This window comes from Trachurus trachurus, assembly GCF_905171665.1.
Source record: "Trachurus trachurus genome assembly, chromosome: 14".
In the NCBI taxonomy this organism is placed as follows: Eukaryota; Metazoa; Chordata; class Actinopteri; order Carangiformes; family Carangidae; genus Trachurus; species Trachurus trachurus.
Window position 1 is genome coordinate 14,526,434 of NC_139903.1, and position 25,199 is coordinate 14,551,632.

The 25,199-nt window shown below is 39.8% G+C and overlaps 2 protein-coding genes across 6 annotated transcripts; both read right to left on the reverse strand.

Annotated features, from left to right (window-relative positions):
• Positions 1–562: 562 nt before the first annotated feature.
• On the reverse strand, positions 563–9,958 carry LOC310997076 (histone acetyltransferase KAT5-like). 2 transcript variants are annotated; one of them, XM_083986663.1, is made up of 17 exons: positions 9,902–9,958; positions 9,754–9,820; positions 7,867–7,935; positions 7,610–7,746; positions 6,857–6,922; positions 6,589–6,771; positions 5,880–6,050; positions 5,707–5,787; positions 5,155–5,208; positions 4,673–4,735; positions 4,137–4,385; positions 3,947–4,036; positions 3,719–3,859; positions 3,534–3,627; positions 3,263–3,422; positions 3,069–3,150; positions 563–2,254 (listed from the first exon to the last, which is right to left on the reverse strand). In XM_083986663.1, exons 1-17 carry the CDS (start codon positions 9,929–9,931, stop codon positions 2,120–2,122), a joined length of 1,872 nt encoding a protein of 623 aa, XP_083842789.1. In that variant the 5' UTR covers positions 9,932–9,958; the 3' UTR covers positions 563–2,119. The 2 variants fall into 2 exon arrangements, with proteins under 2 accessions (XP_083842789.1, XP_083842788.1); XM_083986662.1 differs by having other exon boundaries at positions 7,547–7,746.
• Positions 9,959–15,581: 5,623 nt separating this feature from the next.
• abcg4a (ATP-binding cassette, sub-family G (WHITE), member 4a) lies at positions 15,582–25,199 on the reverse strand (the record flags this gene model as incomplete). Of its 4 annotated transcripts, none has more annotated exons than XM_083986667.1 (14): positions 15,582–15,807; positions 15,921–16,039; positions 16,140–16,298; positions 16,385–16,485; positions 16,563–16,731; positions 16,835–16,933; positions 18,965–19,098; positions 19,191–19,305; positions 19,493–19,616; positions 19,716–19,861; positions 20,140–20,190; positions 20,271–20,403; positions 20,555–20,672; positions 24,971–25,199. In XM_083986667.1, 14 exons carry the CDS (start codon positions 25,197–25,199, stop codon positions 15,582–15,584), a joined length of 1,923 nt encoding a protein of 640 aa, XP_083842793.1. The 4 variants fall into 4 exon arrangements, with proteins under 4 accessions (XP_083842793.1, XP_083842794.1, XP_083842792.1 ...); XM_083986668.1 differs by having other exon boundaries at positions 16,835–16,926; positions 18,961–19,098; XM_083986666.1 differs by having other exon boundaries at positions 20,555–20,696.

Consider the following 25,199-nt stretch of genomic DNA (forward strand, 5'->3'; position numbering starts at 1 on the left):
AGGGTGGTGCTGAGACCCTTTGAGCTCAATGCTCTGCAACTTAAGAAAACACAAAGACACAAACAAGCTACTCATTCAGAAAACAATTTCATCAACTTAATAGTGTATGCAAAACACATTTGTGCTGCAAAAACTCACAACACAAGAGAAGAGTTTCCAGGGACACAAACAAGTGAGGGACTGTGGGTCTGGCTTTGTTCAGGGCGTCTTGACCTGTTCATGATGTTTGAAAATGAGGTGAGTTTGTTTGGTGAAGTCAATATAACAGTTAGCATGTCACCTCTTTGTGTCCATGAAAACACTTGTGTATTGTGTTGTTTTTGCAGCATGTTTGTGTATCTGTAGATGTTGTGAAATTGATAAAGCTGTTTCTGAGATTCTTGTGCCTTTGTGTCTCTTGTAAAGTTGCAGTGTATTGAGCTCTTGGGGCCACCGTAGGGGTGAGTTTCATTTTGAAATTCATAAATTGAAAACTTTAAGTGGTTTTATGATTTTTCTTTTTTAATCAATTCGACAAGGTTTTTATATCAAATGTTCAAATCATACTCTCGACTGTGTTTCACATAAAGGTATACTAAATAATTTCAACCAGCTAAATTCAACATCCTTTGTGACATGTAAACATAAAAAAAACACAAAATGAAAGTAAGATATCAACATTTAGGTCTTCTGTTAATATTGTGAGGCCTGTTTACATTAAGTAAAAAAAGAAAGACAACTGTACACAAAATTTACATTCCTCTAACAGTTCAACATGGCTTCTGTCTTTTTTGTTTTTGTTTTGTTTTTTTACAATCAGCTTCAGTATGTACAGTTACAGGAAACATGTTTAACTGGGAGAATTGATTTGTCTCATTGCACGTTGTGTACAGATGATCATGAAAGGGTGTGATCTGAGAAAAAGAAATATTCACCTGAATGATCACAAAGAGCATAAACACTTCTATTAAAAATATACAGAAATGAAAAGCAGTGCGACTACTGTAAAATGTTAACACACACATACACACACTGACCACGTTGGTTCTTGCAGCTGCAGGTATTGATGTCTAGTTTATTTAAATTTTTGTCTGCATCCAGATAGTTTTGAGTGTTTATTTAAATATATTTACACTTAAATAAGTGAGCCATATTTCACCTCGAGTCGCTACAAATAACCTGAAGCCGATAGCAGGGAACTTCTTGCACATTTCTGCTCTCCTTGTCAAATGAGACATTAAAATTCAGGCACTCTGGGAGAATCACAATAAACAGATAAAATACTATCTGTATGTAGACACGAGAATTTGTATGGACAGGCTATCTAACCTCCACAACACGGCTGATATATTTTTATTCCACGTATATTTCTCTGTTAACACTCAAAAAAGTAGAAAGTGGAAACAAAAATTTTGGAGTGTTGTTCAGACACTGATCAGTTGTCTTATTGTTATCTCAGGCATTTTCCATCAACTTGAGTTTCTTAAATACAAATTGTAAGAAAGCTACAGTGATTTCTGTTATACATAAATAAGTGTGATGACAACATTTTACTTGTAGTTCTTGTGGAAGAGACAAAGAGTGTGGACAAGAAGACACACAGATATGTTTGTGGTGGCCAAAGTAGAAATGGAAAACTTCCTTTTTGAATATAAGGACAATAAATATCCTTTTTTGTTCTTACCAAGAAAAAATGAAAAAAGTCATTTTTTAAATCTAAAAAACCCCCCATCTTCTTTTCTTTAGGTCGTCTGTACATTTGCTATTTCAGGCTTTAATCTACACAACTAGACAGACACCATATCTCACTTTGAACACACCGTTTGGTCATAAACCTCTTTCTCACAGTAGAAAGTGTGTTTGTTTCTGAGGGATTCTTTGTGGCATCGCTGTCTCTCTTTTGTCCTCCTCCTTTGTTTGTGTGTTTCTTTTTTAATATTCACAATATATGATGCATATTCACAATAAAAGCGTCTGCTTCTCGTGACAATTCATGTTCTTTGTTTGGGTCTGGTTTCAAAAAGGTTGTTGAGGTTCTTGATGAGACAAAAATCTTTATCAAATCCACTGCTTGCTTCAAGTGTGCGATCTGGCAGTTGGGGGAGGGAGGGGTGTGTGTCCTGTGAACCAGGCTGGGCCTCTACCACTTGCCCCTCTTGCTCCAGTCTTTGGGTGTGAAGTGAAGGCATTTAGGATCTATGCGCAAGTGTCTCTTCTGCATTGCTCTTTCATGCCCGTCCACAATGTCCTCTGAAAGAGTCAGGATGTACTGACCCTGGGTCCAAGAGACAAGACACAGTCATTTCACATTCTCTACAGCACAGACCAGATTAAAACTGATTGAAGTTTCAAAATAACATTTCATCCTCGACCACTTTACCATCAAAGAAGTCAAATTCTTTTAATTGTGTCTTACATCTGTCTATTTTCAAAATCATTTACCCCAGAATCATTTATTTAAAACCGATCAACAGAGTACGGCTTTAAACATGTTACATCACATCTGCCGTTTGAATGCATCTCAATGGCCTTTGATTAAAAAAAAAAATCATTTTAGGCCCACAGTACTGTTGTAAGTGCTGAATAAGTTCCAGAAAACAAATTCAGTGAGATGTGACCACTGAGTTCAAGTTCCTGCACTGCAGAAAGCATTATTATAATATATTGTAAATTATACATAAGGATTTTATGATTCAGTGGGGTGCATGAGAATTTGTTCAGGTGTGATTGTGGTTGGGAGCTTTTTCATAAATATGACCAGTATTATATTTAGTCCATCTTCTAATAACCACTGGGTATGTTTCGTCACTGGCTGTGGCATTAACTGCATAAGGCATCGTAAGATTTCACCATTTTATCATCCATTAAGGAAATGCAAGTCTGGTGAATAATGAATGATTGTGTTAATGTCTTCAAATAAAAACTGAGCTTCCTCTCTCAGGGTAAACTCAATGTTAAGACTTCATGGATCACATTTTCTTTAGTTGCCAACTTTTATCCTTTTTTTATTTTAAATGAAGACACTTGGAAGCAATTTTAGATCAAATCATAAAATGAAGAGCCGTTTGCAGGCAGCGTCTGTTTCTCACCTTGTAATAGTTTATCAGATTGAGGTACTGAAGTGTTGAAATGACATCTTCTTTCTTTACACTTGTGATCTCGCTGATCTCACTGAGGGAAGGAGAGAGAAAAGTCAAATGAAGAATGAACAAACTATCAAATTCCTGCACTGGAAATAACTGTTGAGTTGAGCGTTAAAGATTAAAATAAAATGCCAACATACTTGATGGTAATCTGCGGCCTCTCTCCATTGTCAGGTTTAAGGTCCATGAGAATTTCCAAGATGGTCTGGGACCAGTAGGAGCGATAGGACAAAAGACCGAGATCAGAGAGCGGCTTCTCTGGAGTTCCCGTCTTCCCTTCGACCTTGGACAGCTCATAACCTGACAAACAAGCAACGTGAGCAGATAATTAGCACAGGTGAAGTAGACAAGGAAGAGAAAATGTGTCAAACGTACTAATATCTATTGGACATGAGCAACAACCACACTTACTGAACTCAATGAGCAGTTTGCCGTATCCTCTCCGCTGGTACGGAGGCAGAGTCAGGATGCAGGCCACGTTGTAATCTTCAGTCGACTCTTTTTCCTGCAAATAGAAAATGAAACTGAGTTTGGTTTTGTCGCTATCAGTGAAGTGTACATACACACTGTACCATGTTATTGTATACTGTGTGTACCTTGGAGAAGTAGCCCACTATGTGGAAGCCTTTGGAGTCGTACTCCGTCATTACATAGAAGAGGAAAGGGTCCGTGTCATAGTACAAGGTTTTGTGATCCAGGAAACACTTTGCAAGTAAACATAGGTTCTGGGAGTAAGTCTGGAAAAATAAAACCAGGAATAAATATCAATCAAAACTAAATAAAAAACAGTTAATGTTTGGAGAAAAAATATCCATATTACTGACTTTGTTTTTCCTGCCGTCAATCTCAAAAAATGAGATGGTGCCTTTGCGGTAGATCTCGTTGCCTGGAGGATGTCTCAGGTTACACTTTGTCTGTCAAAGATGATGATAGACACAAGAGGATGAGAAATATCTATGCAGAACAACATCTTCAGCTTCAGCTGGTGGTGACACACTGGTGCTTCTTTCTTACCAAATGCCTCTGGAGACACTTGAGGCTTTTGAGGTACTTGAGGCAGAATTCACAGAGGTAGAGGATGGGCAACGTGGTGAGCTCCTGTGGGTACGGCGAGAAGTACCAGGGTTTTAACCTGTGGCGTCCTAGCTCTATACACTCGATGTTCTTCATCCGGGTGACGATGTCGTCATGGCTGCGGTCGGACACCAGACTGCCCGTCATGCGGGGAGCGGTTGGGATGCCATCCGAACTGTCCTGAGAATCCTAGCAGTAAACAACGTGGACATTAAACACATTAACCACTCCTGCCGTAGCTATTTTATTTTAAACCAAAATCTGTGTGATCAAATTAAGCACCTTATGTTGTAATTTATTAATTTATACTTTGATGAATAATTTATATCACTATAAAAATGGTTGATTATGTTATCAAAAGGACTAAACTTGGGTCAGAGGTAAGCAGCACCTCTGTTTTATTGGACCCACAAAGGAACAGTTGAATTTGGACAACAACACACAATCAATTGGCAATAATAGGAAATAAAACAAACCTCTGGTGGTGGTAGAAAGACACTGGCACTTTGAGGTTTGTTATACTGCAAAACCTTTATCATCTGGCAGAAAAAGACACAAAAACACAGGCTTTTAGAAACTAAAGAGGGGAATAAAATGATTCTTGTTTACACTGAACAGTTTGGTTAAAGGGGCAGACTGAAAGCACTTCAGTGTATCATGAGTAGTTGTGGTACATTTCAGGATGGGTTCATCAGTAGATAATAATGACACATGATGAATGAAGCGTGAGGAAAAGACTAATTAGATCAATTATTTAAAGTGAGTTTGACAGACGTCTTTGTTTTATACGACAAACTCTGCAGCCACTGTCAACTGAGATGATGTACGAACGTTGTTCAGCTGCAGCAACGGCTTCATTCAGTAAAACAGTTGAGCTGCTGATGGGTCAGTGGCTTGATGGACTTGGTTCCAACTCTGATCTGCAAGTTTTGAACATCAGAGCAAAATTTACACGTACCGCAGCTTCCGCATTGTTCCTTTCCGGCTCAGAGTGTACGTCCCTCATTCGTTTCTATGAAAAAAAGAAAAATAATTTGTTTCTATGAGAGTCCCTCTACTGTTTTTTGTTCTCTGACCCGGAGAGCAACAAGTCAGAATTTTGATTTAATTTATTTGTAAAGCCAATTTTAAAATTTAAATGATACTGTTACTTGCGACCACAGAACAATTTGAAAATTAGTCCGGAGCCCATTAATGAACAGTGAAAAAACAATAGATTCTTGAACAAAAACAAATATAAACATCCACACGCTGCAGTTGGGAGTATGGATGGCATGAAATTAACTGATCATAGGTGACCTGATATCTGAGGTAAACATTGATTACGACTGGAAATGCCCTTTAAATGACTTTGTCCCCTGTTGAATAAGTGAATGCTATGAGTTAGCTGCCATGGCTCAAAGTGAAAGTGGGTAAAGCAAAACTAATCAAAACTAAAAATAACATTGACATTTGTAATGAGAAAATAACATCCAGAGTGTAGAAGCAGAATCAGAGTGAAGCTACAGACCTCATCAGCTCCTCCACAGTTAGCTTTCCTCTTCCTCCCTGGCTGAGCGGGGATGAGTCGTCGAGCGGTGCCGTTCTGCTGCTACACAAACATAAGAAATTAGACACACACCAATTATACAAGACATAAATTCAAACATTTAAGAATAATTTTTTAAAAAGGATGTTCTTTACTGTTGTGAGTGAAGCGAGCTGGTCATGGTCTTCACGGGACTTAAAGGTGTTGGTCTCCCTCACAGCAGGAAAAACAGACGCCTGAGAGGCTTCAGCTGAACTTGGCAGGGAGGGCACGGGGGTGGCCGGGGGTACCTGAGTCGCCAAGGGGACGGGCTCTACTTTCCTTTTCTGCAGCAGACAACAGTGTTAAACATGCTGCTCAAACCACACACACACACACACAGACCAACACGTCACTGAAATCTGAATTTTTGTCTTCAAACAACAATTTCTATTTGGTAAATTTAGAACCAATGTAACTCTAAAAGCTGGGTGCTCTAGTCTTAGTTCATAGAGAAGTGCCATCTTAATATCACCTAGAGTTTGTTCACTGATAAAGAGCCAGGTTAAACCAGTCCAATGTAAACTACACCCCCATTTAAACATGGTATTAAGATGCATTGGACACGTCAGCTACAACTGCACTGAGTTGCATTGTAGCTGAGAAAAAAAAAACAGTCTTCAAAATAATTAAAAAGTGTTTTACTTTTCCCCATAATAAAATGCTAGCTGGCACACACCATCACCTTTCCCTTTTATCTCAGCTGTGCCATTTCATTTGATAGTTATACATTTGCTAATTCAAGATAATTCAAGATCATCAAATCATCAATCTTCAGCAGTACCACACAAGAGATTACAACACAGAAAAAAACATGCCAGCTACCTTTAAAGATTTGAGGTTGAAATGAGGCTTGACAACTCCAGTACGTACACCTGCCATACATTTGGATACATTGTGTGTTAAATCACTTCCAGATTTGATCTGCACGACTGGATCATCTTCTTCTTTTATTGTGTCATGGTTGTTTATATCTGGATTTCCATGCAGTTCAGCATGGCCCGACAGCTGTATGATCATACAAGATGCATGTTAACACCAGGTCTAAACAAGGCCTCAGTCATTTCTGGAATGGGTTGAATTCAAGTTGTACCGGTGTGGGGAGGGTTTTGCCTCTGGAGGGAGTTGTGGCAGATTGGTTGAGATCTAGACTCTTCCTCTGAATTGAACGGAAAGGAAGAGAAGGAAAGGGTTAACTCACATTCATGTTAACCCTTGGGACAATACTATATAACCAATAAGTACTCAGTGTACACACACGCTAAGTAATGTCTCAAATAATAACAAACACGTCGATGAAATAAACAATTTCTGTGCAGGAAATTTGACGAAATGTGAATGGAAAAAAAAAAGAGGAATGAAAACAGACAATACGAATACTTCTTAAAAATTAGAAACCCTATAGCACCCATCCCTAAAATGTGTTTTCAAAAATAATTAAGTAAAGTGTTGAGGCTGGGTACAATGTAAAAAAGAAGAAGAAAAAACATATTGAGAGGCAGTAATACGTTCATTTTTCCAGTAAAAAAAGTGAAAGGTCTTGTTTGTTCAAATTTATGACACTGGGAAAAATCCATATCACAGTAATAAAGCCTGGCTACCCAATATAACACCTATGTCATTCACCTAAAAAAACTACAACAACATAATATTCAGTATGACCTAAAGCCATCTTTCAAAATGACTAAGTTATTGTTTTAGCTGTGAAATGACCTTGGGATCTAAAATGTTGACTCATTGTATAAAATTCTGCTTTAACCATGGTGAAATAATTCAGACAAACCTCATTGTTGTTATGTTTGGGGGTCTGAGAGGAAACGTTTGGTGGTGTAACATGTAACCTCACCACTTCTCTCTCTGGTGAACTGGGACGGGAGCCTGGAAGACCGTTCTTGGTCGGGGTTTTAGCTTCTTTCTTAGGGAACTGCAGCTTCTTCAGGTCCAGTCTGTCGGACGTGACCCACTCATCCAGACGCTTGTTGACTAGAAACACAAGAAATTTTACACAAACTCACATTTGCTATGATGCATTATTCAGCCCACACAGTGACTTCAACAGTTAAACTCAGAAAGACAACCAAGATGATCACGTATTATACTCACAGTCGATGTAGTGGACATAGTAGAGCTTTCTGGAAGAGACTTCTTTCACACTCAGAATCTCAGCCAGTGCTGTATGAAAGGGAGACAGGTCATCAACATCATGTCTTCACCATCATGCTCAACAATATTTTGGGTTTCAGACTGTTGCTTGGACAATTTAAGTTGCCCCAAGTCTTGGGTCAGCTCTACAAAATTTTGATGGCAATTTTTCAACAATCTTCTGACATCTCAGAGAGTAAACAGTGATTTGAAGAATTTGATGTTCAGTTTTTGGGTCAGTGACAAATAAGGGCTGGAAAGATGAGCAATTAAGAAATATCTTTAAAAAAATTTAAAAGCATGGATCAGATTTGTTACTTTTTAACAAAACTAAGACTGATGAATGCCCCTGAAAATATCAAAGGGTGTAACCACAAAAGAATAATAAATATTAAATATTTTATCCACCTACAGTGGATTTAAGTGTACCTATAAAAAAAATACCTTCATCTGAAAACATGACATTGAAATGGTAAGGGCAATACTGATCAGGACATATCCTAAAAACACTGCTTCTTTCTGGCCAAATAATGTGCGACTGTGTATACCGGTAGTCAGATTTTTATGAAAAAGTACCAGATACACAATTTGACATTGGGTTGCATCACGTCATTGACCCTTTTACATTGTGTAAAGGTGGAGAGTCATTTCTCTGATCTAACCTGCAAAATCACTTAAATAAATAAATTCTTACTGGGAACATCTCTTTTTTTCCATATTCATACAGACACAAATACTTCACCACCAAATTTAAGGATTAAATGTCACAATAGTAGTCTGTTATGATGCCATGTGAAGAAAAGTAAAATGGCGCTATGTGTGTCAGTTAGAAAAATAAAACCAACCAATTGTAACTGACTGTATTGTTTTCTAACTCTACACATTTTGCTATGAAAGACCTATACCTCTCTTTTATTGCTCATTAAAATGCTGTCAACAACTTTGAGTAAAACCAAGTTCATGCTTTTCTCAGAGCAAAAAATACTGATTGTAACAGTCTATACCATTTCACGATAAATATTATAACAATGACCAAAAGGGTTTCAATATCTTTGTATTTGGCTTCATGGATCATTCATATTTAAATCAGATAATATTCAAAATCTCATCACATTAGGTGCAGAAACAGCTAAAACCGCTATTTGCATTGTAGGGAAATATATCTGAGGCAGTTTTTCCACTCCCAAACCTCTCAGGCTCACTTCATCATTTTGCCAAGATAATAGCAGACCCATATGACACCCACCACTTCTGTATAACTTAGTTAACTTAGATATTATGCATGGGTAGTACGACAACACAATTTAAGACAGTCATTTCAAACCACTTCAATTCAGTGTGCAACTGTTTTCATGCACTATTGTTCCGATGTTATCTCAACATCACTACACACGAGAGAAACTTGTGTAAATAAATACATGAAATGAAAACAAGAGAGTCAACCACGAAGATTTCAGACCTGAACTTGACATTTATAAGTAAGCCAGTCTGTATTCACATTCACACAGACAGCTATTTCCCTTGAATATCTACCCGAGTCTTTTTGTAAACAACAGTGAGGTGTCACATGTATTTCACCTCGTCGCTCCCAATAAACTGTATTATTTTATCAAAACGACCCCCAGGAGTAAAGCTGGTAAGCCTCTTTCTGAATCTAACACTGTCTTAGTTAGCAGTCAAATTAAAGTCATCCACCGTGTACACCTGCATGAGCCCAGGCTGTGAGTGTGATGTTTACGGTGCTTTAACCGGAGGCCGGGGAGCCCGATCACAACAGCTGAGCTCCGCCAGCATTAGCATTAGCTTAGCATTAGCTTAGCACGGGAAAAACAAGCGGACAATACTTACGCCATTCGTCCTCGTGTTCTTGGTTTTTACGGAGAACCGGTAGGCGACAGCCCTCGACGATCTCAACCTGTAGAACAACAATATGCCAGTTTACACCTAGGGACGAGTCAACGTCTCTAAAATAAATTAGCATCTTTCGAGAACCTACCGACGATGCGTTGTCCGCCATTTTCGTCATCTGTGAGAGCAACGGCAGCAACGGCAGCAGCAGCAGCAGCAGCAGCGGGGTGTTGTGGGAAAATGCCGGTCCACGTCAAAGACGAAACAAAGAGCAAGATGAGTCTCGGTGTGACGACCGGAAATCGGAAAACCAACACGGAAAAGACGAGGGATGAACAATGAAACTGAGAGCATCTGATCTTTAACAATTAAGGTAACAACATTTACAGACAAAGCAAACAACTATCGAGACAAACAGACAATAAATAAATAAATAAATAAATAAAATAAAATTATAGGAAAATAAGTTCTACATAAACGTAATAGCCATGATCCAGTGGGTTTACTATTAAAAACAAAAGCATTTTACCCACATTGGTCTTAAGGTCTCTGACACAAATTGACAGGAGGGCCTGGAGTTCTTAATTTTGATTAATCCATAATATATTCAGGGTTTAGGCACATAGCCCATAAGATCAACAGCTTCAGTCTATACCCTTTTGATCATTCAAAAACCAAAAGCAAATGAATGTAGCTATAGGCTACGTCTGCATATTATTTGCACATGAACACATGTGCCTAAAGATAAAAACTGACAGCAATAACTAGATTGCTAGTAAGACTGAGTTGATACAGATTACATAATTTTCATTTGAAAAATGACGTGCAATTTCTATTTATTCATATATTTATTTAGGCTATTTCAGCTTTTTAAGCTTTTTTAACGCTTACGTCTAAGTCATCAGACTTGGAGTGAACTTGATAAACTTTACCCTCCAGCACTGGACCAGATCTTTAACAGCTTCATGACTCTCCTTCTTTTCTATGCTTATTGCATCACTGGGAGCTGGCTGCAGCTTTGGCAGAACTTAAACTATTTTCTACAGAAAGACGGTCATCTTTTTTCTAAGAAATGACAACACTGTTGCACAGGCAGCCAGAAAAACTGGTCCATTCATATCTCTGCCAGCTCTTCCTGCTCAGACAATTTTAACCAGTAGGCTAAGCACAGTATAAACAAAGCACACTGTGTGAAAATGTAGTTCTGGGTGTTTAAGAACCTGCTCTATGTAATGTTCATACACAACTGCAAAAGCACTGTGTCATATAAATCATAGACTAAAATATTCCTGCATTATTTTAAGGAACAATCATGCACATTTCTTGCCAGCAGGGGTCCCTGTTGTCTGCAACCTAATCTCTCATGGGGAAAAATAGGGTTTGAACAAAATGTTTCCTACATGTCTCTAAATGGAAATTGAGACATCAGTTAGACCATATGGGACATGAGTCTGAATGTAACTAAACAGAAAACAGCTGGAAGTTCAGTTAAAAAAACACATAATCCATATTTCTTTGATGTTTTAATTTCCCCCCAGTGACTTCTTCTGTTCCCCCTGCTGCTACGCCCTAATTTATTTTCATATTTCTTCCTCACCCACAATGTCTCTACAGTCTGAGTCCTAGTTTCCGGCCCTAACATGTCCTATTCATGTTTTCAGACAAATTCAGTTTGATTCCAAATAATAAAAAAAAAGGGTCTGCTACATACACATGTAGCCTACATTTGTGGAAGCAGCTGCCTTGATGCTCATCATGCTGCATTGCGTTTGCCCAGAATTACTGCTCTTGCAATCATCAGTATAATGGCAATGGGAATGCGGAAGTCATATTGATTTTTCTGGTTCTTCACGATATTTACATCCTGCTGAGCTTTTTAAAAACAAATAAAACCCTCTCCTCTTACCATTTGACTCATTCTAAAAGTTAAAATAATTATAACAATTCTATGCACTTCGATTTGAAGCTGACATGAAACAACAGTCAAGCTATTAATTGGAACTTCTTTGTTGAAAAGATTACACCAGAATCAGTTAATACTGATGTAAAACACCACATCAGTCAAGCATTAATTCTTGAAAAATGCGAACTAGAAAGTATCAAGCTGGTCATGGATAAAGTGTTCGGTGCCCTTGCTTTGTTTGTGGGACATCAAATTGAACAAACATCAAAATAACCAAATGCATAATTCACTGGAGACTTTTGTTAGTCAACTTCAAGAAATACCAAGAGTCTGAGCAAGGGCAAAGGTTATAAATAATCTTTATTATAATCCTTGGAACAGCGTTCAGTATACAGAACTTGCATTTTTTTGAGTTGAGGAACCATAAATTCAACTGTAAATGATAAACAAATCACATCAGACAAGAAACAAAAATTACGATCTGTGTTTAACAGCCTTCCACTCAACTTTTCAATCACAGAGTTGTAGCTTTCTGTTGCAACCGCCTGCATATTATAGTTTACCATGCATGATAGAGTGCACTAAAGTCAGGTGGCTTATTATGGCAAATAGGTGAAACAGTGACATGATAAACAAAAGTGCCAAAGTGAGTGATTTGAATATTGGCTCATCAGCTGCATCCCACAGTCACTCCCCTTTCCTCTTGACACTGCTCACACAGGATTATGTTTAAATAAGATTAAATTATTTAGTGTTTAGAGTTGGATAGTATCTGTCAGTAATGATTACTTCTCTGACCTGGAGACAGCGGAAAACAAATCCTAAGGAACATGATTCTTTTACAAGGACGCAAAATCCCCAAAATTGGGGAAGTCCAGTGGGATTTAGGATTATTACTGTAGATGTATTTTCATAGCTCCTTCTTTCTTTCTTTGGTCAGATAATTAATGGGAACATAATCTCACTGAAGAGTGCACCCAAATCATTTTTCACATCTTGCAGCGGAGGAAGGATTTGTTTCTGTCTTTGGTACCACAGGCCTTTAGACCTAAGGCCGGCGCTTTCCCAGACTGGTTAATGACTTCAACACTGCTAATTATTCCTGCTTGGTCCCTGGCTTGAAGCTGTTTCCTTGCTGTAGTTACATCTCTTCCCCCCCCCCCTATTTTTTTCTTTTTTACAAAGTCATGCCCACAGGTCTGCTACCAACTCGTGTCTTTTGATATAATTTGATAAAGGAAAACTCCTATCTGCTGTGTTGGCAGTTAAACTGAATTTATGCAATATTTGTCCCATGCTACACATTTTCCTGCAACTTGAAAGCCAATGATCTGGATGGGGTCTGGTATTGAAACGGCAGCATCTGCTCAGTGGCTTTAACACATCCTGCAATCATCTATTATCCTCTTGTACTCAACAGTACAATTCAACAGAATCAACAAAGACAAGGAAAATGGGTGAAAAATGAAACTAAAATGATTACACAAGTTCTGATTGCAGCATCACGTTTTCCCTTTTTAAATATAGTTAAAATACCTTTGGATGGTTATTGAACATAATAAAACAAAAGACTCAAATTAAATTCTGAATACAAAACATATAAATATCACTAATGCCACAGCAGTTGGAGGTATAATGATTACAAATCACAATGTTGGCTATTGCTATTAATGACAGAATTCAAACCTGCAGCTGCTGCGACTGAAGCCAGCTGCTTCCTAAAGAGACCGCCAATGTATTCAACTGTGCACATCATGATGCATTTACTTGACTATTGTTTATTCTTGCCATCTTCCATCTGGTCCATTTCCCACACCTCTCTTCTACCTTCACACTCCTGATGCTTTACCATTATTTTTGTTTCAGAAATTGTTCAGCAGAAAGCAGAGGATTTGTATCTTCTGAAACATGGCAGGATACATACATTTTGGATGATGAAATAAAATCATTATGCTATAATATGAAATTTAATATTTCATAAATTTCATTCCTAAAGTGACCATGCAACATTCAGTTGCTGTTTTCCTGTTATACTTTCAAGCAGCGCTCGTCACATAGCTATATAAAAACAAACAGAAATATAAATAAATTAAAAAAAGAATAAACATACATTGAAAAGTGCAAATGTACATTTGTTTACAGCATGACATATTCACTGTACAATCATTGATTATATACTCACATTATTTTATGCATTATAATAAGGATTACTAAGTAGCATAGTTTGAGTAAGAAATATTTCATAGCAATATTGGAAAATATTTGCATTGCCCTGTGACAAGGAGAGGCTCTTCTAAACATTGCCAAAATGTGTGTGTTTGCTTGAGTGTATTTTATGTGTGCACATCTCTGTGAAGATGTACATATATATGTGTGTGTGTGTTGGTGTATGCATGTGTTCATGTGTGCATGTGTGTGTGTGTGTGTGTGCATGTGAGAACCAGCATGTACGCTGACATGAGGTGTATGTGCAAACAATGAAGCAGAGAAAACTCAAATCATTCTAGTTCAGAGGCACAGAAACTGCCCAGCCAGCATTTCAAGTATCTAGCATTGTTTTGGACAACACACATCTGTCAGACATCAGCAAAGCAGAGAGAAGAGAAAAGGAGGATATTTCCTTTCGTAGGTCAGGGAGGAGGCAGCTAAAAAGTCAGACGAGTGGAAACAAGCAATTCAAAGAACTGTGTCAAGGGAGCAACACAGATTTGACCAACATCTCTTTTCTTTAACTGTAGAATAAGCATATTGCGCTTGAACTCAGACGCCATTGCCTCTGTGCAACCAGTATGATTACAGTAAGAAGCACTCTGCATCAGGCCGGACACAGCGGTGATTCTCGCTTTCACATTTTGCTCCCAGTTGGTTGAATGCTTCCTCGGTTATGGGGGAAACAAACGTATCATAAGGAGAAGCAGTTGAGGAATCATATGTCTGGTTGCAGGGTTTGTATCCATTATCAGTCTTTGTATAAGACACACTGCAGGACATTTTTTTTTTTTTTTTTTACAAACATTTGATCCATGTTCGTTTCTAAACGTTCTACCACTGTCAATAGGGCAGAGAGCTTGTGAAAAGGATCCACATTGTAGATGGAAAGTGAGGAAAATCGTCCACTGGCAGTTGGTTTTTTAAGGTTGTATTCCACAAAGAAAAGCCGTCGTGTTCAGTGTCTTGGTCGAGACGCCTGGTAAGATGATCTCACAGGTCAGAGACAAGCCACACCAAAACATTTCTGGCTCTGAGAGTTTATTGTTTTTCCTGATGGCAATAGGAGAGTATTCATGTTGAAATCTTGTTCCTCAGGTGTCTTGATGGGTGCTTCTGTCCAATCAAATATCAATGAATAGTATCCTGATGGTGCACCGTGGTTTATCTTTTTAGGCATCAGATTTAGAGGCTACATGTTACTGGACGCTCCTGCAACAAGACGTGTGCCATGGCTCTCTCCATAAACCTGGAGACTTAAGTTCATCATACACGTGGCACGTTTTTGGTGTGACCGAAAAAGTAGAAATCCAAATCTCTCAGTTCAATGAAACATGCTTTCTGCTACTTTGTTGAGTACTCTTGTTTATGTATGGTGCAGATACACAATAATGTGGAAGGGTAATGGTGATCTGAGAAATACTATAACCTGGAGGGTAGCTAATAATGGGCAGGAGGGGGAGGTGGGACACCATACTTCACAGTCTAAACTTTCCTTTTTCTTGAATAACAAACCTTTTTAAACATACTACTATACTGTACAGTTTGGGTAATGGTGCAGCACAGTTTTCAAATGACAGCGTGTGCCGGACTGGTGTATAACTTTGTACATGTATGTGAAGTACAGACAGAGAAAGAGAGACTACATGTTTTAATATCTCACACTGCCAGGATATGTACGAGCGTCCAGATCCATCGGTGACTGCCTCTGGACGTCTTAACGCTCTGACTTCACTTTGTAGCGCAGGACCAGGTAAGTCGCCAGTCTGAGGACCAGAAAGAAAACTCCCAACACCATGAAGTCCACGTAGAGCTTTGCATCCTCCACATCCAGCAGCTGCAGGACCTCTTCTGGCTTTTGGAACTTACACACCACGCCTGGACACTCCAGCTCCGACCGATTCATCCCATAGATTGAAAGTATCACCCCTTCAAAGCCGTACCTGACGGTGGACAGTTTCAACAGAAACTCATTAACCCAGACAGTGGAGCCAAAAGCTCAAAAACAGTAGCGAAACCTTTAGAAATATGAACTGCATAAAGTAGCTGACAGTACCTGACGTAGGAGACATAAGAGCTCCACTGTAGGTATTTGGGAATGGTGTCAAAATTGACAAAGAAGCCGGAGAAGAGGAGCACAGGTATAGCTGTAACTGGACCCACAAAGGTTGCCACCTGTGAAGAAGATAAGCAGCACTCATTAAAAAGACTGATGGCTCAGGGAAACATCTTGTAAGCAGATATTTATTTAAGATGCAGAGGAGCACTGACTGACCTGCAGAGAGGTTGATGCAGCTCCTATGAGCAAACCCAGTGACTGGGCCACCAGGGCTGTGGATGTGCACAAGGCCATGAAGAGGAGGTAGCGGCCTGCCTCTGGTGGCTGTTCAGTCATCCAGTACACTATACTACAGTACATGATTGGACAAAGCACCTGCGGAGGAAATTTTCAGTGTCATTAATTTTGATTATAGTCGATCCATGTCCAAACGATTGAGGATCAAATCACTGAAACATTACCTGGAACGGTATGTCAGCCATGGTTTTGGCCAAATAATAGGCCTTCAGGCTGTACCAGTAGTTTAGATGTTCCCTTAGAAACACAGACATCTCCAGGGGAACTGTGAAAGGACAGCATCGTTATAAATATTTTCCACTCCAGAAAAATAACAGAATTGAGTCGATGGTGAAGACTTACAGGTTAGGACAGTGGGCATGAGGGCAGCAAACATAAGGAACAACATGGAGAAAAAGAGGAAACCAGTGTTGTTGAAGACCTTGCTGGCATCATTTCCAATTTTAAGATAAAGCAAACCAATCAGCACCCCAATACACAGATGGGACATCACCCTGAGGTGGGTAAGCACCTAGAAAAACACACAGACCATCAACACAATATTAAAACCCTTCAATTCATGACAAGAATCAGTTTAACCTTGGCAGGAATAATTGATGTAATAAATATTTTACCATGTCCCTGCATATTGTGGTTAAGGTTCTTTTGAAGAGGATGCAGAACTGCGTGAATGTACTGGTGGCAAAGCTATGTTTCTCAAGGGTTCCTGTGTCCTGTGAACAACAAAACAGTGAAACCAAAGAGTCTGTTATGTAGTGCAAACACGGTTAAAGTAATTATGCATCTGATGGTGGATTTTTAAACAGAGAAGTTAATGCTGAACATGGAACAAGTGAAGATAAACATGGACACACTGAATGTAAGGACAGAAAAATATCATCATCTCTATTTTTAGTGAGGTTACCAGTTGATGCACCGCACAGAAAAGTCTAAAAGAAGTTAGAAAGGGCAACAGACAAAATCAATACAATGTTTTTTTGTTTTTTTGAAGGCCAAAGCTGCTCCCTGCATAGTGTAGAGGTAATGGTGTAACAGAGTGCTCTTGGTGGTTTACATTTACAGCGTTAGCATTTAGCTGATGCTCTTATCAAAAGTAACTTATAAGGTGAGAGGAAGCTGAAAAAGGCAGAGCAGACAGATCGATAAAGGGGACGAGTAGCATGGGGTAAATTTAGGAAAATGTGGACAGGAGGGGGTTATTTTGTTTCAATGAAACAGGTTACTTGGTATGGATTTTTTTTTTTTATTGGCTGCAATAACTTCATTTTTGAGGTGCAAATAAGTAATTACAAGGCTTTTGGTCAAAATAAATGCAGCCAACATTACCAGTGTAAATTATTTAACAGTAACCCCTTCACACTTCAACCCACAACCTCTTTTACAGAACATCTGAATATTGATCACACAACCAAAATAAAACTTCCTGCATTTTACATTCATATTCACCAGCAAACATATTCCTGAAGCGATAAAAGTCTGTGCATAGTGCATATAAATTGAACAATATCTCAGAGTCATAAACCTTTATCCAATCTGCAGAAGTAATGCTGTCCCCATGATCACGCTCTCACATCAGCCTGAGGAAGTCATAAGCTGAGGAATCACAGTAGAGCAGTGGAGCCTAAATCTCTGAAATTATTCCTCTGAGAGATTTGGCCAAGGGCATGGCATTTTCAAATCCCGACAGTCTAAAGCATACACTGTTCCTCCTTAAGCAAGTCTCTATAACGTAACGGATTCAGGGATGTGTGAAAAAGAAGTGGGTCAGAGTCAAAGTGGGAGATCAAGAAGCCTGTAAAATTTGATAGACCCACTGAGACCTTATACTTATAGATCAGGATTCAGCACCAGGAGAGACCGAACAGAAGTAACAGAGGGAGTGATAAAATATTTTCTAACATCGGTCCAAACCAGTATGTACGTAAATTATAATAATACAATATAACTGTTAAGAGAATTCATCTGATATTGTTGATAAAGGGGAGGAATTTAAGCCCCCAGGATGACATGCTAGAGATTCAGGACCAATCCATAAAGAGTCCTGCCTATTCATGAACCAGCTTGTCATTCTTTTAAACTGGGTAGTGAACTGGGCAGAGATAAACCTCCCAGTTATTGGTTTAATACGTCTCTAACTCTTGAAAATAAACTTTTGTTCATTAGTCCAAATGTAATGTGGACTCATTTGTATTACATTGATATTCCAAAAGATCAGTGGGGAGATGCAATACTTCAAATCAATATCAAAGCTATTAAACTATTGTTGCTTTAAGGTCAAGAGGTTAAACATTGTTCTGAATATTGCTACTGCAATGAGTCACTATGGGAATGGGACAAAAGCTGAGGTTAGTTAGAATGCTTATAGAAAAGACATGATAAGACTTAATACTGGCATTGTTTTCCACCACTGGGGACAACTCATGGTGATTACAGTAATTAAGTTTGGTAATGAACCTGCAACAAATCTTTGGGTATGTAAAATAAATGTTCATAGGAATAGATTAACTTACACAACAAATAACTGCTAACATGAAGGGACTCCTATCACAATATGTTTCCTGTGTCTTTAAATTAAATAAGTAGATCGGTTATTGTTTAAGTAAAACAACTTAACCCCTCAGAAACCAATAATGAGAACTGATAAAACAGTATTTTCTGTATTCTGTGGTCGTCTGGCTTTGAGCTCTATAAATATCAGGAGTAATTCTTTGGCACTATCATAGAGAGGGGTTAGTGTTACTTACACTGTGACACTGTGATGGACAGGAAGAGTCACTTTTGGAGTTTTTCTTGCCCTCTTCAGAGCACAGTCCACCTTGGACAGCCTCGAACAGCACTGGGTTCAGGTCCCCATACTCCCCTGATGCCACCTCAATGACTGGGAACAGAGAGGACTATAGTAAGGACAAACACACTGAGAAACACACACACACACACACACACAGATGCAGAGGGAGATTTTCAACTTACTGAAATCAGCAGGATTGTGATATGTCGGGCAGTGGAGGCCCAGGTTCTTCAGATAAGGGATGAGGTAAGGGACTGTGCCCTTGTATATGCACTGACCCTGACTGAGGATGTACAGCTGGTGAAGGGGAGCACAGGTACAGAGAAATGAGCACACTGGCTCCCTCAATAATACATGAACAACAAGCTTGGTATCAGCCGTTGTGCTGCTCGTCAGCTGGATAAAATAAATCGTGTAGTGTCCTGATTTGAACAGCAACTAATGGATGGCTAGACATATCCAGCACTATGTGCACTCAAGTTACCTTATCAAACATCTCAAAGAGCTTGGCACTGGGCTGATGAATGGTGCAGATGATTGTCCGTCCTCCCTGAGCCAAAGACTTCATGAGGGAAACGACCTGGAAGCAGGACGCGCTGTCCAGACCACTGGAACAGGAAACAAGGAGACGTACGTACTGTATGCATTATTTAGTCGGGATTTAAACTGATATCGCACAGATTTAAATCAGGTGAGTGGTTATCTACCTGGTGGGCTCATCAAAGAACATGACAGGAGGATTGTTGACCAGCTCCAGGGCGATGGCCAGTCTTTTACACTGACCCCCGGAGAGAGCGTTGGTGCGGGTTTGAGCACACTCCTGAAGACCCAGAGCAGTCAGGATCTCATCCACCTCAGACACAAACAGATAAATGACATTACATGGTGATGCACACAGATAATAACGACGGAAGAGAGTGATATGTTATTCTATCATAAAACCCACTGGTGTGTGGGTCCCATTGCTTTTCATGAAAATGCTGCTTTAATTAGCTGTAATATTCAGAGTTGCTGATGTTGTGTTTTGACTTAATCCATCACATCATTACATGAGATGTAAACATCTTGTAAATAAAGTGGTCCTTCTCATTAATTAACATTACATTCATAATCCAATCACTTCATACTTACCAGTTCTTTTTTGACCTGTATGCTCTCATTCAGTTTCAGATTGGCAGAAACCTGAAAAGAAATCCACACATTATATTGAATAGTAGGCAGAAATCAAGTGTAAGGAGCTTTTTTTTTTTCAGTGGACTCACCATCATGGCTTCCCTCGTGGTCAGGTGTGGCAGCAGCATGTCATCCTGCATGATGTAGCAGGACATCTTCCTGAAAGTCCTCAGGTCCCTCGGTCGGCCGTTCACCAGGATCTGGCCCTTCATGCCTGTCTCCCTGTTTACAGACCGAAAACAAAATAATATCGCAGCCATTTTCTGAGCACTGGATTAAATTATCTCGTAAAGCTATGTGAGAGAAGGAAGAAAAGCTGACCTGGGATCTGCACAAACCTTGCAGAGTTTACAAACCCCTCACACAATCTTACCTGTACCCTGCCAGAATATTCATCAGAGTGGATTTCCCGGCTCCTGAGGGCCCCATGATGCCAATCAGCTCTCTGCTGTTGAATCTTCCTGACAGACACTTGAGGAGGGCTTTGTAACCTGACAGAGGAAAGTGCTCAGTTACTGAGATTGTTTTACAGTAATGGGTCTGAAATTGTTCTCATCAATCATTCGAAGATAATTCTCTAAGTTTACATCTATATTTCTATGTTATATATTAGATATAGTAAATGCTGGGAAAACAGACATGATTGATTGATTGAACAGCCATGTAATATTCAGTAGCAGTAATCTTTAAAAGCGGTCAAAGAGAAAATAACTGCATTGGGGAAAAAGCAGAGGTTGGGAAAGATATAAGAATATCAGAACAAAAACTAAATAACAAGGGAAAGAAAAAGTGCATGTAACTAAAGTGCTGCTGCTTGTGGAGCAGGTGATCAGTGATATAACAATATATGTATGTTGTGCAAAGAACAGATCAATGAACAAGAGGAGATTTCTCAGCATTCAGGTGAGCTGGGTGTTGTGTGTGTGTGTGTTGTGAGGAATACTCAAAAGAAAAGAAACAACATCTCAGATTTAAGATGCCCTCAGTGGCACCAAGAGAAAAAACACATTACTTCTCTGCTGCGGTTTTAAAAAATGGTCAGTGGTGTGGCCTGCTAATGAAGATTTTTTTCTTTGTGGCTCTTGAAGCTCAGTGGAAATAGTGTAAAATACAAACAAACAAAAAAACTGTTTTAGAAATGACAGATTTAAAACTGACTGTTAAGTATCCTGCTGTGTTGTCTCCCTCACCTCACCTATATGTCAAGTCTGCTGGGACACTTCTTCCTGTCTCAATGTGAGCAATCAGGGTCTCGGTGGAGCTTCAAGCTCCTTTCAACCCCAACTCCAGGAGTAAAGTAGCCTAATGGCAGTGCCCCCTCCTCCCTCACAGGGTTATTACATCAGACGGCTCCACTCAGACAGCAGAGCGGTCTCCTGTCAGTGAAGCAGCCCTGCTCTGGCATGTGGTGCATACTGATGATCTAACCCAACGCTGTAGGTCACGCAGAGTAATGGTCTCATCTTTTGGAGTCTGCAGGCGCATCCTGATTACCCAGTCTCATGGGAGCCACAGAGTGTGTAACTCACCTCACTGTCCACTCCTGACACCACCGCCACTTTGAGATTTAACAGCATGTGACAGTACTCTCAGGGGTTTCCAGCCTGATTTCACAGGTAATCTCACACTAATTATTAGACAAAATATTATGAGCCTTGGTTGCAGTGGGGTCATCATCACCTGTCTCAAACTGCATCCCAGGAAAATTACAACTCAGTCTTCACACCAGGAATATAATATTTACATAAACCAGTATGATCTGAAGAAGATTAGTTTCGTTTCCTTCACACTTAATCAATGTTTGCTTCTTTAGAACAATCTTATCTAATCTTTCTAATTTCACTCTAATCCCAAATGAGTGGTCTTTAGTGCAGATGCTCTTTAATGAGATTGGCAACATGGGTGCAATGAGGAGATGAGTACCTATTTTACAATCACATTTCCTGCATTTACCTTGTTTGATCAAGTGTAATTTAACACACACAAGCAGACTGATGGAAGGAAATGTGCTTCTTCTTTTTTTTTTAACAGAATATCAACCTGTTATATAAACTGCCATACTGTGCACATTACAAATGTGTGTTAAACTTTAAATGCTTTCTGAATTTTTAATCCATGCATTTTTCTGTCATAATCTTCCACCTGCAGTACCCACAATGCAACTTCACCATCAACAGTCCAGCAGGAGGAGACTCAGGTGTGTTATGCGAGTAACAAGTAACAGCTAATGTAGCATCGAGCCCCTAGCCTTAATAATGAAACCTATAATTCCTGTAAAGTGACCAATTATGGTACATTGTAAGGAAAGAAACCAGTTTATCATGCACTTTGGGCCATTGTGAAATGATTATTGTCCAAGCTGTGATATCGTGTGCACAGAAATGATAATGAAGGAAAGAAAGAACCAAAGGAGAGCCATAAGATCTGTCCTTGACACATAATTTACATAATTCCCCCCTCACATGAGAGCACAGTAGATAACATACTCAGACTCTGCATGAACCACTGCTAGATCTCATATCACAGATACTTTGACTTATTTTTCACCCTTGTCTGAACATGCAGTCTACAGCACAGCAGGATCAATAAAAAAAAGCAAATACCAGACGGTAACACGTCTCTGTGAGCTGCATGTCTAGACTCTTGTCAAATCTAATGGAACCAAATCATAAATTTTCATAACTATTCTGACAGCAAAATGAGAAAATATGGGTGGTGAAGCAACATGGATTACTTTGCATCACAACCGTGAATTTGAGTTATTATGTGCATGGTGATGCATTAAAAAAAAGAAAGACAGGAAACACAGAGCATGCTAGAGAGATTTTGCCTCTAAAATTACAACTCTTACTTTCCTCCTAACAAACTCAAATCATCGATGCAGATGCAGAGAAGCATTTGCGGTAAGTACCAAAATGCGGAGCTGGAATTACCCAGAGGCATGTAAACATTTTCCTGCACTCTCTCCCCTCCTGCTCTTCCCCTTTCATTGCTTGGCTATAGTTTTTCACCAGTTATCTCCCTCGGGAGGAGAATACCCTCAACATGAAAGCAGCCTCATCCTAACAGCAATAAATGGCTGCCCTCGTCAGGAAGAGCCGGCAAGGAACAAATGCAGACAGACTGGGAGACTATACATCTCCTGACCTCCCTGAGCCCATTCACTATAGAAGAAACAATTCTTCATTAGTTGTATTTACAGTATATCCCTGTTAATTTATGGAATCGGCTGAAATCAGACATGACCCCCTCTTATAATCTCTTCCTGTTCGTTGCAGACATTTTGAGAAATGACTCATAAGTGGTAAGCCAGTGACTCAAAGACTAAAACACATAAAATTATAGATGACCTCACAGACAGACACTCATGGTTTATGCTACATCATCCCTTTTCTCCTTTCATGCCGGATTACATGCTATGTAATTCAACAAGAGACAACATAAAATAATATTTTTTTTTTTCCTGAGGAGAAATAATCACGACAGCAGAACAGTCTGTGTCATTACACCTGTTTTGCAGCTTTGATCAGGGAGACAGGGACTGCAGAGAAGAAGCTCTGAGCCGAGCTTGTTAAAAGAGACAAAAACATGCAAAAACAAGCCCCTAAGAATAAACAGTACATGTCAACTATCAGAAACACACTGATTATGATGTTAGGTGTGCCATGTTATGTTGCGTGAGTGGTGGGAGGAATTGGAGAGGCAGAAAAGGGTTATAAGGAGCTGGATGCATATGAGTGGAGGTTCAGTGTGATTGGATATGAGAAAATATAGCGAGATTCAGAACGGAGGGTGCTGGTTTTCTCTTCTCAAAATATAGCGAGATGCCTCCTCACAAAAGGCACTACTTAATTAGTAAAAACTGAGACACCTCCTGTTCACACATCATCAGCCTGATGAGCTCAGGCAGGCACCCCAAAGAGACAATGAATACAAACAAGAGCAGAGACCATGGGTGGATTGTGGTGGGATGACTAAAGAAGAACATTTGCATCAATGCACAGGATTTCCAGCTACAATCCTCCTCATCAATAATCTCACTCACATACATCCAGGTTTCACTGTGGAACAACAAACAGTCCTCTGCCATGGCTTTCATAATGCACATCAATATTACACAAGGCTGAAAATAACACAACCTGCAATGCATCACATAGGGGGCCTACCCTGTAATAATATAACATGTGGAGAATGTAAAGGATTCCTCTGTGGTCCCTCATCCCCACCCTGCTAAACACACAGAGCATAACAAGAGCGGCTGGGCGGTTTACTGAAGGTGGTTTAGTGGACAAGCAGAGGAGACCAAAGGGTGGAGACTCCTCATCAATAACGGTGGTGAGTTTAAAGGCTGTCCATTTCTCACGAGCAGATCAATCTCTGGGCCTGACCGCCCCACGCCAGACGACACAGAGAAAAGAGAGGCAGCAGTGTGCCAACCTGCAAGTGTAAATTATTTACTATGTCTAAACTCTGCTGAGCGAAGCAGAGCTTACAGGAAGGCTGGCTGCTACAACATGGTGGAGCTCTGCAAGTGTGTGTGTGTGTGTGTGTGTGTGTGTGTGTGTGTGTGTGTGTGTGTGTCGGGGCTGGGCTGGGCTACATGTGTCAGAACAATAGAGTATAAGAGAGACAGCAGAACACTGACGAGAAAATATTTTTCTTAAATGTCACGCAGGCTTTGCAAAATGCCTCCCTTGAAATTTCTGCACTCCAGATATTGATTGTCATGGGGTGGTGCTTGCTTGCTCATCCATCATGGTTACTATAATGTGAACGGAGCGTGCAGTACCTCTCCTCCTCCACCAGTGACCCTCTCGGATGGTGTAGGAGAGCTCATTGAACTCCAGGTCCACAGCAGAGCGGCGTGGGAGGTGGGAGAAACGCTGAGCTTCGGTGATGTGGTTCTCCACCTTCTTCAGGTGGGTGAGCAGCGGCGCCTCCTGCGGGGCTCCTCCGTGGAGTTTGGTTTCCTCCATGGGGATGCTGACCGAGCCCGGCTCCTGGCTCCTCTCGGCCAT

Bases quoted from the DNA above. Each gene is read 5' to 3' on its own strand.
- LOC310997076 (XM_083986662.1), bottom strand. From the start codon at position 9,931: ATGACGAAAATGGCGGACAACGCATCGTCG. The intron at 9,821-9,901 runs GTAGGTTCTCGA...GTTGTTCTACAG, and splicing joins TGGCGGACAACGCATCGTCG to GTTGAGATCGTCGAGGGCTG. The intron at 2,255-3,068 runs GTGAGAAACAGA...TCTTGGACCCAG, and splicing joins ATCTGATAAACTATTACAAG to GGTCAGTACATCCTGACTCT.